The sequence below is a fragment of the Pyxicephalus adspersus genome, chromosome 12 (genome assembly GCF_032062135.1).
Source record: "Pyxicephalus adspersus chromosome 12, UCB_Pads_2.0, whole genome shotgun sequence".
In the NCBI taxonomy this organism is placed as follows: domain Eukaryota; kingdom Metazoa; phylum Chordata; class Amphibia; order Anura; family Pyxicephalidae; genus Pyxicephalus; species Pyxicephalus adspersus.
The window spans coordinates 5753565-5773969 of record NC_092869.1 but is presented as its reverse complement, the minus strand read 5'-3'; the positions used below and the strand labels follow the sequence as shown (position 1 = coordinate 5773969).

At 38.3% G+C, this 20405-nt stretch overlaps 1 protein-coding gene across 1 annotated transcript; it reads left to right on the top strand.

The window, feature by feature from the left end:
- Positions 1-18830, top strand: LOC140341885 (high affinity immunoglobulin gamma Fc receptor I-like). The gene is made up of 6 exons (XM_072427816.1): positions 1-137; positions 5697-5717; positions 7923-8171; positions 9613-9873; positions 13229-13504; positions 17778-18830. The coding sequence occupies exons 1-6, from the start codon at positions 107-109 to the stop codon at positions 17855-17857; spliced, it is 918 nt and encodes a 305-aa protein (XP_072283917.1). The 5' UTR covers positions 1-106; the 3' UTR covers positions 17858-18830.
- The last annotated feature ends 1575 nt before the right edge of the window (positions 18831-20405 follow it).

The window sequence follows — 20405 nt, the reverse complement described above, 5'->3', positions numbered from 1 at the left end:
GTGACAGGGACAACCTTCTGTTTCCCTCACAACACCTTTAACAGCACAGGAAAATACAAAGATCTGTAATAGTCAGTATCATTCTTGTGCATGATTTCCAGGCAGTATGGGTCCAGAAATACTTGTGCTATTGGTTTGTAAGTATTTGGAATTTTCATTTATTTCTGCTTTATGACATTTTTTTCTAGTATTATATATAAATAATATTAATACATATTAAAAAAACTATTAAGAGAGAAATGTTATCATTAAGACATAACAAGTATGCACATCAAAACTTTTAGTTTCTGAAGACTTTATTACCTGCATGCTAGTTTAAGGTAGGTTAGAAAATACTTTTTAAAAACAGATTACCAATAGCAACCCTTAAATTTTGTCAGAACTGGATTTCTTAAAATAATTAGTCAAAAGGCAAAGTGTAATATACAACTGTAGCCAACGCCAAAAACTCATCAATCACCTGCCCTACTATAAACTATGAAACACAAACTTTTATTTGTAGCTTTGGGCTATTATATGTTAATGCAGCTTTTTAGTAATATGATACAGAAATAGTAACAGGACATGAGATGGGAATGCTGAATGATTTGTGTTTCTATAATAATACTACAAAAACATTTGTAATTTATTCCATGTTAAATAGTAATTATTGCTTAATTGCATAAAATTTTATTTTTGAATATAATTTTTTTTTGTGAAACATTTGATACATTATAGCAGTTGGCTCCAGATAATATATAAAAGGATGCAAGTAGATTTGCTGGTAATGTTAAACGGACATGTTTATTTTTTTATTACCTAAACAGGTTCTTGAATAGCGACCGTTCTCATTGTTTTTATTTGAGGAACCTTTGCAAAATGTTGAGGTTTTAGAGAACCCCTGAAATAATTTTCTTATCTACCAATTATGGTATGTTAGAATAATCATATATATATATATATATATATATATATATACAATTTTTTAAATATGTTAATATATTGTATATATATTTGAATTTGCAAATTAGATTAGAAAATTATTTCAGGGGTTCAGGTATACATATATATATATATATATATATATATATATATATACAATTTTTTAAATATGTTAATATATATTGTATATATATTTTAATATGCATATTAGATACACACTTTAATGTAACCCTGCAATTACTTTGGTGTTCAATGTCAAAACGTATGTGCAATAGTAGAATGTTTTCTGAATGTATTGCAGTTTGCGTTTATTGCAATGTATTGCCAACAGTAAGGTGTCACCCATCTTGATGTTTTATAGATCTCTGAAACATTAATAAAATGGGTAAAGGAGATACAGTGGGTGGTTTTGATGACAACTAGTAGTCTAGTACACTAGAACATTTGAAAAAAAAAAATTCTCCCAATGTAAAAGTTGTGCAGACATTTCATGTCCCATTAATGTACCTAAACGGTCTTATTCCTCTCTGCAACAACTTGTGTTTCAACAGACAGGTAAGAATAAAACTGCTCCAGAGAGGCCAAGATATTAGTCTTGAAAACTGAAAGGTAGTTTGACAGTTTAATAAGTGTTAAGTTGTTATTACTGTTTTTTATGATAAAGTAGCAACATAATATGCAGCCCAGTAAAACAAATCTTTAGGTCTTTCTGTCCCTAGCTGCCGTTCCTCCCCTTCTTCATTAAAGAGCCTAGACGACAGTGAATTTTTAATAATTATGGTATGCAATGAGAAAGTAAAGAAATAAATAGGATCTGTGATGCTTTTGACCAAATAAAAAGAAATGGAAAAGTGACAATCAATAGAATAGAATAGAATAAGGATGATATTCCGGTCTAGCATGAGAATTACATAACATTGACAATGAAGTTGTTTAATGCCAAGGGTGCAAGCCACCTATAAAGAGTTGTGTGGAGAAGGAAGATATAGAACAGTGGTCGCCAACCTTTTCGGTCCTGCGGACCACTAAACTCAAACGGCTCCCGACTGCGCATGCGCGAGGAGCAGGGTGTCATTTAAAGGGGGAGAAACCTCCCCCATAGTGATGTCATTATGACATAACCCCACCCACTCTCCCGTCGGAGACCTGAGCCTGCAATGGGAGAGTGGGCGGGTTGTCCAGGAACACAACCCACCTACTTCCCCGAGCCTAGGAACTGTACTAGGGGCGTGGTCTTCGGCTCTGGCCAGTGCGTCCCCCCAGCGGGGTCCTTCTCCTGACCACGCTCAAGGGTGCACCGACAAGAGCTGCAGACCACCAAAATTTTCTCGTGGACCACCGGTTGGCGACCACTGATATAGAGTGGTTAGCATATGAAATTTAGAACAGGTGACAACTTAGGTGCTCCATTAAGGAAACCCTTGAAATAACTTTCAGGTAATCAGGGAACATCTGCTATATCCAAAGCTCACAATACATTAGCATGGTGGTCAGTAGGAAGAATGCCTGCTGGTCATTGAGAAAGCTGCCACCCTTAGAGAAAGCCAAAAAGATCATGGGGTGTCTGTTCCCCTGACCTGAGAGTCACAAACTGCACATTATTCAAGGAACCCCTAGAAACTTCTGAAGGAATCATAGTTGGGATACAGTGCTTTAAAGTAATGAAACATTCCTAATAGTGGTAATGTCTTACCATCTGCTGAACTAATGTCCCACTTTGAAAATCTGCGACATAGGCGGGTGGTTTTGGAAGAAAGGGACAGGTAATGCCCCTTCTGAAATAAACATTCTGGGCTATCTGGCAATCCTGTGTTCCCTTGTGTGTGCCAGGACTGAATGAACTTCTCTGCATCTGTGCAGGAGTTGCATTATCATAGCCTTGTTTTAAAGATCAGAATACGAAAGAAGATGGTAGCACCCATGATGAAACAGGAGCAGCTATTGATGCTTTTAGTTCTGCTTGAACACTTAAAAGTAAAAAGTCCTGTGAGACAAATACCCCAGTCAGAAGTATTTGGTCCACAAGTCTCATAAAAACTTAAATATCAGTACGTTATAAACTTTGCTTTTATGAACATTTTATTATGCCAAAAGCCATTATTTTTACACAGTATTTATATAGCACCATCATATTACACAGCGCTGTACAAAGACCATAGTTGGGACACTAACTGTCCCTCAAAGTGGCTTGCAATCTAATGTGCCTTCCCCAGGTATAGGTCATTTTTTGGGAGGAAGCCAATTAACCTAACTGCATGTTTTTGGGATGTGGGAGGAAACCAGGGAACATGGAGGAAACCCATACAGACACGGGGAGACCATGCAAACTCCATGCACATAGTGCCCTGGCTGGGGTTCAAACCTGGAACCTAGCACTGCAAAGGCAAGAGTGCTAACCACTGAGCCAGCATGCTGCATGAATACAGATGTTGGTTTTAAATGATTCAAAGGAACATAGTTGGTAGAAAAAAATAGAAACCCTTAACAAAATTGATGTGCATACTGTAAAAAAAAGTTTAATAAAATTATGAAGAAACAATTTTCTTCAAAGTTGAAAACAAAAATTAGCTAAGTTTTTTTTTTCCTACTACCAGGACCTTACTCCCTTCCCCCACCCATCTGGTCCTGGACTAATGTTCCCTTGAAATGTCCCCATCCATCCCTGCCCTATCTATGAATAATACAAAAAATTGTGGCTCAGAACCAAAGGGCTTCCTCTGTGGCAGAGATACATCAGCTAAACAGGAGATTACTATTCCTGGCGCCTTATTAACAATTATGTTGCCTGGAATCTAAAATTTCCCTTTTAGCACCTAAATGGATTGTCTTTGGAAGTTTTCCTGTTGCTGTTATAGTAATTTGGATAGCTTCAAGGTTTTTTCCACAATAAGTGGTCTTTTAAGGAAACTACTTTCCCAAGCGGCCAAAGACATCTAAAATAAAAATGGTATCTTGTACCTGTATATCAGGAAAAACAATGATGTTCATATACAACAGAAGAGAGACGTCTTAGAGCCCTTTATTGTACCTTAACACAATTTGAAATGAACCTAAATTGTGTGATTAACTTATACAGCAGGACATGCCAAACCAGCATCTGAATCGGTTGGAGCCCTTGACTTTAGAATACTGGACGTGAATGACCAAGTAGAGCAGTGTTCCTTAACCAGGGTTCCTCCAAAGGTTGTTAGGGGTTCCTAACGCAGTGAACAGTTTGTTCCTCTTAGATCAGTTTAACCTCCCTAGGGGTTCATTTCTTTCCGGTTTTAAAAAGATGTCTAAAAGCGGTACATTGTTTTTCATGAAAATTTATTTTACAGTATAATATAATAGTATGAGTAAAATAAAGTTTGAAACACAAAATCATTTAAAAATGATAAATTGAATAAATTAAAAAAACTATATATTTAAAAAAAAAAAAATTAAAAAAAAAATACATATTATACTTATACTATTATATATATTGTAAAATAAATGTTCTTGAAAACAATGTACTGCTTTTACACATGTATTGCATTCAATACAGTTATTTTGTATTGAATGCAATACAAATACATTTTGAATTTCCCGCCCCGTGCGGCTGGGACATACACACGCACCGACGTCACCGGGAACTCCCCCGGTGACTCATCGGATGTAGAAGCAGGAAGGAGGAAGAAGACGGAGATCGCGGCGCTGGAAGGTGCGGGAGCCCGGTGGATCAGGTAAGTGCTCTATTTACTAACCTTCCATAGGTGTACCACTAGGGAGGGAGGTAGGGGAGGGAGGGAGGGAGGGGTTACCACTAGGGAGGTTAACCAAGAACAGTTTTGGCTATCTGTAGGGGTGGCATTCTTCCCAACGGCCAACAAAGTAAGAGACATTCTTCCCACTGACCACCATGTTTTTATACTGTGAGCTGTGGATATAGTAATTATAGTATGTGTTCTGTAAGACCTGAATGTGATTTCAAGGGTTCCCTTAGGTTAAAGAAGATGAGCCAGGCTTGTCTAGAAGCTGACATACTTTACATAAGTGACTTTGACTGGTAAATTAAATTTCCCAGCCTTACATTTGTGGAGATCTCCGTATATTGTCCTAAAAGATGTGAACATCCCTAAAAATGATTGGATTCTAGTGTTTCCAATGAAGGACCTGATTTAATAAAGACTGGAGAAAATAAATGTTCATCTGTGAAGCTGTGTGATCCAGAAAACCTGGAATGGATACTTTTTGTTAGCAAATGTTTTCAGTACTGGGCCAGATCCATCCCAAGTTTGCTGGATCACCCAGGTTCACTGATGAAAGTGTATTTATTCCAGTCTTGGAGAGCTTTATTAAATCAGATCAAAGGAGTTATATTCATGAATATTTGAAACAACTGCGTACTTCTAACCTTGTACTTACAAAAGTTTGGTGAAGGTTCTTTTTTGTGCCATCATGACTGTCCCTGTGTATAAAGCCAGCTCCAGAGAGATATGATTGGATGAGTTTGGTGTCAAGAAACCTAAATGTCCAACACAAAGCCCTCATCTCAATTTTACTAAAACATCTTTGAGATGAATCAAAACAGTTATGACTTTGCAGACATGATTCCAGGCCTCCCAAAGGGTCTTTTGACTTCATTGTACAAGAAACTATGGGGTGATGAAATCTAGTGGGGAAAAGGAAGAACGAGGCTCCAAGGAGCTTTGGCTTTAGGAATATAAATATAAATTTAAAGGAATTAGTTATATACTTGTAAGAGAATTAGGATATTTATTATTTGTACTAATACTCTTCTTTGTGTTTTATAGTGGCTGCTGCTGTAAAAGCAGGTAAGGTAACATTCCTTTCTAATTAATGAAAACAAATCTCAAAACACTTTCAAAAAAGCAAGACTGTCAGACATATTTTATATTTGCTTTTTTAACATATATTTGGTACAAATCAAATTACATTTATGATCATCACCGACAGCAAAAGCTGTTTGCCATTAGATTGTCTCTCTATTATTGAAATTTTACACAGATTTGTAGATTTCCCTTGTCCCTCATTGAAAGATTACCTGTAATATAACTTAGATAGAAGCTAAGGGCCAAGTAAGCGTTGGGTAAGGAAATACCGTTTAGTATTTGTTGGTGATACTGCATAGTGTCCTTATTACTGCCTAGTTTGGCAATGTTATCCTCACTGTAGAACGGAGAGGATTACATTAGGACCTCTTTATCTGAGCCCCTGGTGTATTGATCTAGATGGAGGACAAACATCCGATACTTGGCCCACCCAGCAAGAATTGGCTGGCCACCATACTTTGGAGAACTGAGTAGAGCCAACTTCTTCACTGAAGAAAGACCACCTGGGTACGGGAGAGCCAGACCACTAGCTTAGCTGTCCCATATGCTGACTTTCAGGCTCAGGCCATGTTGGGTTGAGTGCATGTGTGCTACAACTAATATGGTGGCCCAATGTGGAGTTTTTTTATTTGGACAATAAATAGTGGGGGCTATTCAGTCAGTAATATACAATAGCACAATAAATAGCTACCCATTCAGATCTGCAATCACAACTTCTGGTAGAAGGCAGTTTTCCAGTGCAGATCTGAGTTGATACATGATCAAACACATAGAGCCAATTGGAATGTCCAATGGAACGGTCTTTCACTAATCACTGCAGTATCTTTCAAAACCTTCAGAAATCTGTCACTAGTATACATTAGCTAGTTGGGTGCAATAGCTTTACGGACCAAACAATTTCAGTTCTCCCCACCTAAAGAGATGTGCAGCATGGGACAAGACAGGTCACCCTCTATGAGAGTGGCAAGATGCTTCAGTTACCCAATTTTTTTCCTTTCCCTAGATCAGATTTTTCAGAGCAACCCATACACATGGAGGCCTTTATACAAGAGTACAATCCCCATTTTAAACGCAGCCAAGGCCTGTATTCCGGCCCTATGGAAATAGTCCTCCCCTCCCACTTTGTCACAATGGTTTAGAAGAGTGAATGATATTATGACGATGGAAGACCTTATTACCAGCCGAAACGGTAGATTGGATAAATTCTGAAAAACTTGGTTCTATTGGATACAGTGTACCACTACCCAAACATACCTTTCAGTCTACAGTGAGGCTGATAATGCCGACGATCTGTTTTGAATACAGTAGATTTTATTGAATTATTGCTTTATGTTTCTTATTGTGTTAAATTTGGCCTTTATTCAATCTGGCCTGCAATGCCATGGGGTTCCTCCAGAGTTTCCTCTCAGGTCAGTTTAGGGGACACCAATGACGTTTTTCGCTATCTGTAAGGGTGACATTCTTCACATGTAAGAGCAATTCTTTCCAATGATCACCACACTAATGTACTGTGAGCTGTGGATTTGGTAATTATAGAAGGGGTTCTCTTGAGTACCTGAGAGCTATTTCAAGGGTTCCTCCAAATTACAATTGATGAAAAAGATTTGTCTAGAAATTGGAGGAAAGTAGAAAAGGTCATAGGAAGGCATTCTTAGGAATGGTCAGGAGGAAGAGCACATACCACATACAGGAAATAAGCTTATATATCCTAGTCTAAGAGCCAGTACACGTGATCCAATTTCCTATCGAATAAAAATAATCAATCTAAAGTAAATTTTTAGATAATTTAGTAACTGATAGATGATGGGAGACCCTATTTTTGGGTTCCAATTGGCTGTCGATCATTTGGAGGTGTTGGTAAAAATCAAAAGTACACCCAACTGGAATTTTGATTGGTTTCTGTTTGGGAAATGGTGAGTATGGCAGGATCTCATACACAGTGATTATGGACTTCCAACAATTCAATTACCAATCAAAATATTAGTGAATTGCAAATCTGGCAGTGGATTTGCTTACTAGGCCTAACAATTCTGGTAAAGGAGTTGGTTGGGACAGTATGGAGGAAAATAAAGAGAAAATGAGAAAATGAGAAAATATAATACAACCAGACAACATCCATTCTGCTTATTAAATATCTCAAATGAAATATCTTCTTGATAAATGTCCTGTGTTATGACCTTCTTGTAGGATCTCCAAGGAAGCCTGTGTTGGTCTTCCGTCCAAACTATGACAAGTACTTACAAGGAGATAAAATAAAAATGACCTGCAATGCACGGCCTACAGAAAGGACCTACCGCTGGTATCATAACAACAACTTCATCGCTGAAGGAGAAACATATGAAATTGCAAAAGCTGAGAAAAAACAGAGTGGAGGATACCAGTGTCAAAACAAAAATGGTACCAAAAGTGAGATAGTCACACTGAATGTGGTTGATGGTAAGTTAATCTAATATACCATCTTATTTTCCAATAATCCTCTGAGCGGTAACCCTGATGACCCAGTATGACTCGGGGTAGAAAAAAGATGCTGAAAGCAGTAACCCGAGTCACACTAGGTAAACCTATGGGAAGTAATAGTAAATCGAATCTAACCTGATCTCCTGGCGTCCCGGGTCGTCCTTCTCTGCGATGTCCGTCTTCTTTCTTCCTCCGACCGGCTTCCTCTGCACTCTGTGAGTCACTGGGGAGTTCCCGGTGATGTCAGTCCATGAGGACGTTCCGTTGGGGGCGGGAAACTCAAATCCATTTGTATTACATTCAAATAACATTGAATGCAATACATTGGATTTTTATGTGGAAAAGCAGTATATTGTCTTTCATGAACATTTCTTTTACAATACAATATAATAGTATTAATACTATTTATTTATTTATTTAATTAAAAAAAAAATTAATTAATTTAATTTATTATTTTGACATATTTTCACAATGAAAAACAATGTATCGCTTTTAGACATTTAAATCCAGACAGAAATGAACCGCCCAGGAGGTTAATATATCTGTGTACCTTGGCTCCACCAACCCAATGCATGACATAAAGGCTCTGATTTATTAAAGCTCTTCAACGCTGGAGACGATACACTTTCGTCTGTGAAGCTGGGTGATCCAGAAAACCTTGAATGGATATCTAAAAAGTCTTTAGCTATTTGTTATCAAATGGTTTTAATTTTGGACCAGATCTATTTTAGGTTTGCTGGATCACCCAGCTTCACCGATGAAAGTGTATCGTCTCCAGCCTTGGAGAACTTTATTAAATTAGGCCAAAAAAAGTAACAAGATGTGCCAACATTTCTTGACACAGTTTGTGAACACTTTGCAGGGCTGATGTTAGCCAAATTCTTTGAAAACTGGTGAGTTAAGGCCATGCCGGTCATACTCCTCATAACAAAGGTTTGAGGTCATTGGAAAATTGGAAAATATATTTTCTGCTGCCCATCTGCACTGCTTTAATATAATATATATATTTCATATTGAGGGCTTCCCATGATTCTTTCACTAATTCCTTGGGTTTGTACACCTACAGTGCCCATTATGAGGGTCCCAACCATCCCTGCTGGATTTTGATTGTACTTATTATGTACAATATTACGTATTATGGAGACTGTAACAAATGGAGACTAAAACTCACAGGTCAGCAGGAACGGAGACGGAAATGTTAGCAGTAAACCTCCAAGTCGTAGGAAGGTCATGGTCTGGGTCAGCCCACCTATAACTAAAATACCACCCAGGGGCACAACATTCACAACATAGCAGGGGTGGTATTATGTGGTTTGGGTATAGAAGATGGGAATTAGACAAGCGTTTATCACGGTGAAAGCAGAAAGAAGACATTGGTCACTCTTTTCTAACACACATCTTATACAATTCTGTCTTTCAGGTTTATTGGCCCTGCAAACCTCTCCCTATATTTTTGAAGGTGAACGATTGTTGCTAAGGTGTTACCATAGACCCAACATTGATGCAAAACGAAGTGCATTTTTCAAAGATAAAGCTGTAATACAAAATTGGAGTGATGCTAATGTGTTTACTAAACAAGCAATAAACAAGACTGCATCTGGTTCGTATACCTGTACAAAAGAGGTCTCAATGGGTTCAGGACTCTCACTGATCTCCGCGAATGTTTCGGTATTTGTCAGAGGTATGTTCTGCTTATCAAGTTTGGATGGAGTGGGAAAAAGTTTTGTCTCTCGCAGCTGTGCTATCTATACCCAATGCTCATACCCTACAGCTTAGTCTCCACTGGCTCCAAACATAGTGTTTATAAAGCCTGAAATGCACTCATATAGCTTTTAATTGCAAACATTTGGGGAGCCTTCCGTTACTTTAAAGCTTAAAGCTCAACAAGACTGGAGAAGAATCATGGGTGAAGCTGGGTGATCCAACAAACCTGCAATAGATTTCCTAACAATCTTTTGCTATTAGTTTGTAAATATTTTCAGATCTATTCCAGGTTTGCTAAATCACTTAGGTTTCTCATGGTAGTCTATTTTCTCCGGTCTTGGAGAGCTTTAGTAAATCAGGCCCTATATCCTAGGTCATTATCCATGATGCAACCGTACTGAGTGGAATCACACATAGAAGGAACATTGTAACACTTCCTACTAAACAGACAAGATGGGGTGAAATAATGCAACCCAATGAAAATGGGTTATATAAATTATATAAATAATATGTTCATTTTTTTAAAGCAATTTCCTTTGTTAACAAATCAACCATTAAAAACACAAAATTAATTAAAACTGATACGCAACTGGAAACATATACCTTCGCATACATAACTGCTACCGCCCAAAATTCACATAAAACAAGAAAGAAAATATATTTACACATTGCCAAAAGTTGTTCCCAAAGATAGTAAATCAATAGTTAGGGTAATAAGTAAGAAGAGCACTGTCACTTTTTAACACGTTTCGCAGTAGTAAAATACTGCTTCTTCAGAAAGGAATGGTAAGTACGTGTGAAAATAGGGTACTGTCACATAAACACGAAGTTCAATACAATTTCTAGGAGTCCAGCACTGTGCATGGATATGGAATAGCTCAGTAACTCCTCTAAATGGGAACATATAATGGGGCATATCAGCAGGAGGAATAGAGCTAGATTACAAGATGACAATTGGATGTAGTGTGGATGAATGAGATATTGAAATAAAATGTGTATATGTTTGCATTCTTGTATCCTTCCTGAAGAAGCGGTATTTTACTGCTGCGAAACATTTTAGTTATTTCTCCTTCCTTACATTAGAACATAACATGGTAACCTATCCCGTTCCTCCGATCTTTAATGAGCCGCATGTTGCTTCTATAAAACTTCAAATCTGCAGCTCCTTTGGGTTTACTGACCCATTTCCCGATATGAGAAGGAAAATGGTTATTGAGAGTGAATGACTGGATAGTTCCTGTAACTTGGTTACTTTTTTTTTTCAAGTGGACCATTTTTTTTTATGTTCCTCCATGATGCCAGAAGGAAATGTTACTTGTGATCCTGTCAAAGGGTGTTGTCAGCTGGCACATAGTGTGGGATACAAGCAAGCAATGGGCCAGATGGATAAGGTTCACTGTTGTACATGAAAACAGGATAACACAAACAAAGAAGGGAAACACACTTTTAAAACAGCTTCAAGTTGTTTTGTTGAGGGCCTTACAGGTGGCCGTACATTATGATAAATTTAGAATCAATAGAAACATCAAATCTAACGTTAATCTCTTAAACATTAGGACATTCTGGATTAATATTGATCAGTTTATCAACCCAGTATTGAGCGAGATTGCTGGTACAATAATATGCAGCAGTGAGGATTTACAATCCCTACCACTAACAGTGCTCCCTACGGTTTACATTAACAACACATATACGTCCATTGCCATTGTTAAGGTTGAGTATCATTCCCATTGGGCATCCCGGCTGGCATACTAGATCTGCTGGTTGATAGGTGCACAGCATTACCCAGAGGAACATTTAAGTTGTAAGCCCAACATTAAGCAAACCTCAGCTCCAGTCTGGGAATGCTTAAAGTAGAACTAAACCCACACAACTCACCTAACTCTGTTCCATCGCAGGGAGTGCCATCTTCCTCCTTACAAACTCTGGCCATCTTGATTGGCCTTGCCAGGATAATGTAACTTCCGCACAGGTGCACAGGCGTTAATTCAGTCCCAGAAAAAGAAAGGAGGTGGGATTGACAAGCTTCATTGACAATTCCCAGCTCCATCAGGCAAGTAATGCAGGTTATTGAAGTCACCTGTGCCTTTCTGCAACAATATCCTGCATGATCAAAAACTTTTTGAAGACTTTAGTTCCCCTTTAACATAGATCCTAATAGCAGTCAGAATTTTAAGCTGTAGACAGGTGGTGGCCTCTGTATTTCCTGGATTGTGACCCACTTTTTCTGTAACAGCCGGGTGTTTACTAAAAAGTGCCGGGTGGTGCGCCCAGCTAAAAGGCCCTAGGGAGAACACTGAGCAGTAATGACTGTAACCTTAAACAAGCTGCTAGCACACTTTAATAGGTTTCAACAAGTGGCAAGTAGGGCTAAAGCTTACTGAACCCTGCTACAGGCTTGCCTAAAGTGACCAAAAGCATTGCCCTTAAAGAGACCCTCTCAGAACAAGTATTTTGAATGCCTATTTGTCCTTATTCATGGTTTATATTATTTACATGCAATAAGCCTTTAACCTAACCAGAAAATGTTAGTTTTTCTGGATGACACCAATTCCTAGCATAGCCCCCTACTTGTACATCATAGCCCAAAGCTACTTTACCATTACCATGTATTAGTTTTGTAGTTTGCCTGCACCAAAAGGGTCTCTTTTTTAAATATCTTAGTCTTTAACCTGCTTAAAATGCAAACACAGTCATGTGAATTTATGTAACCCACCACCATTGAATAATGTATATCTGTGGTGGTACTTATATGTTTGATTGTTTGAGTGAAATTATCCTGTGTTTGGCCTATGGAGGAGCATATTTTGGAAGTGACAGGTACTTACTAAAATTTTACCCCCAACTTCCTAAGGAATGTAGTTGAACCACCATATAAATAAGTGGATGCCTATTTTTTAAATGCTGCTTTCAATATATAGTACCTACAATTGGAAATGTTTTACAAAAATTACCTTATCAGTCTATATTAAGTTGGATTCACATCACCTTCATTGCATTTAGTACTGATCGCATTCGAGTTTGTATAGATTTTAAAGTTTTGCATTGCCTTGGTGTACATTTGACTTTAAGCATTGCAGCGTAACCTTCTTTAATACATTTGAATGCAAATGTTCCATTTTTTCCCCACACTTTGATGTAAACTGAGCCTATTGGAAGCAATGGGTTTTGGCTTGGAGCCTGCACTAAGGATGCGGTGTGAATGTATGTGAATGGTATTTTTGATACCTCCTTTCTAGGTTTAGTTTGCAATCATGTATTGACATTGTGAGCAGCTATATTTGCCTCATTTGATAAATATTTATTCACTTTTTGCCATTTGCATTTTATAGACCTGTTCACAACCCCTGAAATCCAAGTGACTCCATATCCAGTGAAAATAGGAAAGAAAGTGATTCTAACATGTCACACAAATGTCTCGAAGTACAGTCCATCAACAGAACCATGGTATGGCTTCTACAAAGATAAACAAAATATTCAGAAATTTAGTCCAATTAATCAATTCGAAATTCAGTCTTTTCAACGAGGGGGATCTGGAAGATACTCGTGTGGGGTTACCCCTAAAACCAGCAGTGTGACGAAGATAAGCAAAGAAGTACTTGTAAACAGTAAGTATATATCAAGAATTGACAAATATTGTCTGTTAAGGACTTCCCAAACTTCGAATGTTGACACTTTGCAAAACTACAGACCAGCCACATTGCTATACAGAACTACAACAGGTTGGGGACCTGAAACATTAAAAAGACCCAGTCAACAACATAAAAAAATGCAGGTGAAAGCTAAGAAAAAAACAAGTATTATTAATACCTACATGCCGGGTTATTTTTTTTTTATAAATATATTTTTTAACCAATTGAAATCTGCCATTGAATCAGTTCGAAAAGTTGACTACTCTGGAAGACTGCTGCTGGAACGGCATACATCTCATCCATGATGGAAGTGCCCATCAGCAAACTCATGGCTTTTAGATGCCTATAAAAAGGGGGAATTTTATAGGTAATAACATCTAGTAACAGGGTCTCCCTACATTAAATTCCTTTTGACGGAACATGTCTAGGTGTCCAAGTTTTCCTGTGCTGTGGCAGTTACATGACATGGCACAGGGGGACACATGGGGTCCATGATCACCGTGTTCGACATGTTTAATGGCAACATCACAAAGCTACTAGGACTAACTAAACAATTGTCCCCTGACACACTTTATAATCTTGTAAAAAGCCTTCCCAGAGAAGCAGAGGTTGTTTGGACTTTGCAGCTTACAGTTCCATGTGGGCTCAGAGTATATTGAATGGACAACCATCAGGCATTTAATTTGGAATTCAAACCCACATGTGTGCAATAAGAACCTGAACACAGATTCACAAGGATGCCCTACCCAGCATGTCCACACTATATCCACTATATCAGTGTTACCCTAAAGCTGGGTGCACCCCCCGGGACCATGAAGCAATGTTTTAATGGTTACTGAAAAGTTGGGTTGCAATGCAGGGGCCACCATCTGCCTAAAGCTTCTTCCCACCTAGTTTAAAAAAGTTCTGGGGAGAATATGTATATATAATATAACACATCTTAGTGTTCAAGTACGTTCTTAAATACAAACAAAAATATTCAATATAAGAAAAATTCTTAGTAAAAATCAACACTACGAGTAATAAAAATATAGAAAGATAAATTTACTAGTGTCAATAAAACAATTGTTGTCTCAAACAAAAATATTCAATATAAGAAAAATTCTTAGTAAAAATCCACACTACCAGTAATAAAAATATAAAATCAATAAAGTCAATAAAACAATTGTTGTCTCATTCAACATTCAGACTATATGGAATATATATTTTTTTAAAAGAATACCCATTTAGTCTTATCTTTATTCACCTCTCCATTTATTTTTTTAAATCTATCAATTTCTATTACATTCAAATGGCTAGGATCATTGTACTGATATTGTTTAAAATGTGATGAGGCACTATGGGTACCATTTTCTTTCTAATATTATGTATATGTAGGTCACAGGGGCACGCTAAAACTTACCACATACTTTGTAAAGAGAGAAGAAGAGCAGTTGCAAGAAGGGCAACCCAAGGGAGAGGGAGGGCTTTGAAATTAGCAGTTTATATAAAGATCACATATATAAATCATCGTCTTATGACCAGGGGCACGGTTGACGACCCATGTAGGGGAAGTGAGTGGACTCTGCACTAGTCAGGCTGTCTCCTTGGGAAATCATACAATGACATTTGAATTTAAAAAAAGGCCACAGACCCCAAAAAGTCAAAAGTCTAATAAATATTTATTAATTTTGTCTTTAGTATATGTTTCAATGGAACCCAAATAAAAAATCTTAGAAGGGTTTCCAATAATGCTAGACAGGTAAATCATTTTGGGAGTCCTCCATGACAAACTGGCATTTCCAACTCATTATACTTATTGTCTCTTAGCTATGTGGCTTTTTACTCATGCAATTTGACCTCAGTAAAACTTCTCTTGCTGTCAAAGTATAAAGGAAGTGCAGTCTATAATCAGGTCGACCACTTAACAGAAGACATTAGCTGCCCTCAGTCCAGGATCCACTTGGGCAACTTCCCTTAGAACGTACCATTGTCCAGTTGCATGCAAAGGCTGAACTGAAGAAAGAGAATAGGAGGAGGTCCCATCACCAGTAATATATTGAAAGATTTTTTTTTTTGTAATTATGAGCATTCACATTCCAGAATGACAGCAAGTCAAGTTTAGGAACTATATGAACTGCAACTCCATGTGTATGGCTGAAGATCGGCTTTAGTAATTCCAGTAGTATATCTAGTTCTTGAAGTCCTAGAGTATATGGAGTCATGGTGTCATGAGGGCAATCCAAGTTGACAAGACTAGTGCTGGGATGCAAAAGCTGGTCAAGCCTGCATGTGGAAAGGGCAAGACCACTCGGCCTGGTACCAAGCCAGGAGATAGATGCACTAACCAACAAGTATTCCCAGTAGCAGAGTGCTGAAAGGGCATTCTCCTACATTCTCAATCTCGGGTACACACAGGGGACTATTCTCTTTGCTCAGCCAGCTCCGACAATAATTCAGTGACCACATAGATCAGGGCATGCCCAGGTAGCTGTGAGTACAGGGTCTGGAGCAAAAAGAGGAAGAAAAACTGGACTCTCACATGTATCCTGTGGTTCTATGGAACCTTAAGTGTAAGCAAGTGGCTCACTAGGTCTTGTTAGGTCTGTTGTGGTTGGACCTAAGAAAACTGCTGAGCAACTTTCCTCCTACATGGGTTCCATTTTGTAGAAGACAGCCATAGTTCCGTGTTTTGCTGAAGGACAGAGAAGGTGAGGAACCCTGTCTTGAAGATACTTGAACCATGGTATTCAAGCCTGCACAGGTAGTGTGAATTCTGTAGGGAATATATACTCCTAGATTTCATCTGATCCACTCACTACCCAAGAGAGGCTGTCATTCCTCAGAATAAGCTGTCCAGCATGTGTTTAGTAGAATGGTGAAAGTCTCACTGCCGACAGCCGAGCATGCTTATGCCACCATGTTACTTATTTTTATTGGAAGCGCCACCAGGACAAATTGTTCAGTAATGATGAAATTGAAAGTGTCTGCAATGTGTGCAGTTACTTAATAATTAGCTCTATGGTGTTGTGAAACTTACCCTATGGCATGCGTAAGTGAAGAGTTGTATAGTCATACAATTATCAAAATAACAGTTAAGACAATATATGTGATAGCAGTTCTAACAAAATTCACATTTATTTTTTATTTACGCAAATCTGGGTAAAACCAATATTACAGCACAAACTTTCCTGTTTGTACCAGGCTTAAAACTAAGGTTACGTACACTTGTGCAATGGTTCTCGTCCGATAATCGACTTAGAGCTGATATCGGATGAGAATCTAGCATGTGTACAGCACTCGTCACCCATCATCTGCACGACCGTCTTGGCGGATCCACGGACGATGAACGATAGTAATGAAAGGGAAAGAGAGCGCAGGGTGGTATCGCTCCATCGTTCTCCTTCTCCCCTCTCCATGGAGCAGAACAGTGCTGTATGTACAGCGATCATTGATGCATCATGAGGTTGTTTTTCGTTGAAAAGGATCATGAAAAATCCTTTTCAACAACAATTATTGCACGTGTGTATGTAGCCTAAAGCTGCGTACACACTTGCAATTTTTGTCGTTGGAAAGGATCTTTCACGATCCTTTCCAACGACAAGGTGCTGCAAGATGCATGAACGATGCTGTACATACAGCACCGTTCATGCTCTATGGAGAGGGGAGGGGGAGAGCGACGGAGCGGCACCCTGCTGCACGCTCTCCCCTTCCCTTTCATTACGATCGGCTGTCGTCCATCGTCCGTGGATCAGGCAGGTCGGTCGTCCGGACGATGGACGACACCGACTGTACACACGGAAGATTTTCGCCCGATAATTGGCCGATGCCGATTATCGGGTGATAAAAATCTGCCGTGTGTACGTAGCTTAAGACTTCTACTAAAGAAAAGGTTAATCTATTAGCTAGATAAGGTGTCAGTAGACTGGGAACAATAGGCTTTCTGCTGCTACAGATAGATAGCTCTAGGTGAACCAAATGAACCTCAAAATAATGGAACCTCAAAGTTCAAATATAATACCTCTGTGCCACAATGAGCAGGGAGTGAGGCTCCTACTACCCCAATGTGTGCCCACTGCCCAAAACATCCTTGTAGACATGGCTTCATCTAAGACCAGTGGATGGTCCCCCCCCAGGTGTCATGTGAACTCGTTCTGGCTTGGTCCAGCGACAATGAATGCAAGAGAGCTTGTGCCTTTTATGTTTTTGCATTTTGAATTTTAAATCTGTCATGGGCATCCTTCAATAGTTTCCTTCTTTTTTTTTCCAGGTTCCAATAAGACAGCTTTTACACAGAACATAGTCGAGTGTGTACTGATAATTTCCATTATGTTTATCTTTATCATGTAATTGTATTGAAGGACAACTATAAAGCAATCAAGAACCACACCTATACAACATTTAATATGTGATTTTTTTTCCTTCTGAGTTTATTAACATTTTGTTGTATTTTTAAAACCCATTTAGATCCATGTAATGCTTTAATGTTTGTGAATTAACATGTGTTATGTGATTTTCATTATAGTCGCCTGAAAAAGAATGGGCAATGTGCCCAAAAAACCCACAAATACCCTTTAATATGCATCCCAAGTACCAGGCTCTACAATGTGCCATAATGCAAGTGTGTTGCCTTAGGGCGTTGGGAGGTGCCACAGAAAAATAAATAGATCTGTAAATCCCATAATGTGCAATAACTTGTTGTAGTAACACACAAAGCCACAATACAAACATCTAAACTTTTACCTGCATGAACTTCTGCAAAACTGCAAAAGTGAATATGGTGTCTTAAGTCTAAACCAGTGTTTTGTGATCTTTATAGCATGCGGTAACCCATAAAATAACTTTCAGCTCTTTTACGAACCTCTGCTATAATTTCTATATCTACTCACAGTACGTTAGTGTGATGGTCAGAAGGAGGAATTCTTCTTACATCGCTGGCCATTGGAAAGAATGTCACCCTTACAGATAGCCAAAAAAATCATTGGTCTACTTTGGAACCTACTAATTGTCCATTGCTCAAGGAACCCCTAGCAACTTCTGGAGGAACCCTGGCTGAAAAACACTGATCTAAACCATTATTGTAATGATTCTTAAATCATTATTTTCATGTATATCTATGTAAGTAAAGGTTCCACCTCTCCATAAATGTGATAAAAGCCAATACAGTTTTACCTAAGGTATCATCTCATTGTCTGCATTGTTAAGTATATGTTAAAGACATCAAAGATTGCTAGTCTTCAGATTTGATTCTACAATGATTTTGCCTTTTTTTAATACTTACTGTAATATTACATTTATACTATATTAAAGACCTTTGGCCCAATATCTGTGTATACCAGGTGGTGTTGTGTTATATTATTGCTCTTTTCACTACCTACACACTAGCAGTTATTTTGCAGCCAGAAAGTTCTACACTTAAATCTGCTTTCAGTGCTCAGTTTCGTCTGCTGGGCATGGAAAGCTAATCCTTCCTTAAAAACTTGTCAGATCATAATTACTGTACATCAGGACCTTGGCTCTTCCTTAATCTTAAGCCCAAATGAAGGGGAGAAGTACCTTGGAACAGGTCAGTTGTTTTTTGATTCATGAATTATTGTAGTCCTATCCTAGCAGCAGCTGCTTTTCTTCATTCCCTTTCTTGTAATCTTTGCTGTCCTCATGTCAAATGCAAGATAGTTAGCCCTACATTGTACACAATGACATTAAACCTAAGCCAAGATATAGGTGGCTATCCTGGACACTTTGATAGGGAATGGGTGGCTGATTTTATCTTTTGTCTATCAGCACTGGTAACATGGATGAATGGAAAGTGGCCAAGTGGTGATGGCCATACAGTTGAGTGAAACCTTACTTATTATTGCTGCCTCATTACATCCCTGTAGCCTGTTTGAGCATTAAACCATTATAGTGCAAACAGGGGCATTGCAAGGTTAATTTTACCTGTGGCCCGGAATTGTGCTTAAAAATAATCTGAACATTTTTGGATTGACACTTACTTTTCCTCAGATAAGAAGTCATCCTGAGTGACTGAAGAACAGCCTGTGTTAGCAATACAAAACATTCACAAAACAAGAACACAACTATACCCAGTGCTTCTCCACATCAGAATTGTTAAGTTTTTTATTGCTGCTTGTATCCCTGTTAGGGAGAATCGTCTTCTCTCCTGATCCTTGTGATGGATGCCATAAGGAAAATCCTGCGCTTGTAATTTACACCAGAAAATCTTCCTATGTGAACACACATATTCAAACTCAAAAAATAAAGAAGAAAATAAGCTTTTCTAAATGTCAGAAAAATCTCTGATTTAAGACAGAAAGGTAAAAAAGTTGACTTGATAGCTATAAGCAAAAATGGATTTTACATTAGGCAGCTGCTGGTGCATTTCTTCTAATTTTAACCAGGACAACATTTTCAATAGCGTAATACAAAACATAGAGTTCCATTTATAAATGATTCCCCTGTCAATTTGCTCATAGTTGTTTATTTCCTGATGTGACAGCAGTGCACTTTTGACGATTGCCCACTAGGTAGCTGAATGAGTCATTGCTTTAAAAAGAACTAAAAGGAGACCTGTAGAGCAGTTGTCCCCAACCTTCTGGAGTTTGCCGACCACTAAATCTACTCCGTAGCCGTGTGTCATACAAAGGGGAAGAAACTTCCCCCAGAGTAACGTCATGATGCCAGAACCCACCCACTCTCCCATTGGAGGTCTGAGCCTGCAACGGGAGAGTGGGTGGGCCGAGTCCTCCATTTCATAGTTGGCTTACCAATACACCACAGTGCAAAAAACACATTCAATATTATACATCCTACTAAAAAGATTTTGTTATGAATCATTCACACAGGCAGTTTGATGTTGTAAAAAATGTAGTAACAGGAAGTGGAATTATTAATGACC

Excerpts from the sequence above, each read along its gene's own strand:
- LOC140341885 (XM_072427816.1), top strand. The coding sequence starts at position 107 with ATGGGTCCAGAAATACTTGTGCTATTGGTTT. Across the intron at positions 138-5,696 it reads AATACTTGTGCTATTGGTTT|TGGCTGCTGCTGTAAAAGCA; the intron begins GTAAGTATTTGG and ends TGTGTTTTATAG. Across the intron at positions 5,718-7,922 it reads GGCTGCTGCTGTAAAAGCAG|GATCTCCAAGGAAGCCTGTG; the intron begins GTAAGGTAACAT and ends ACCTTCTTGTAG.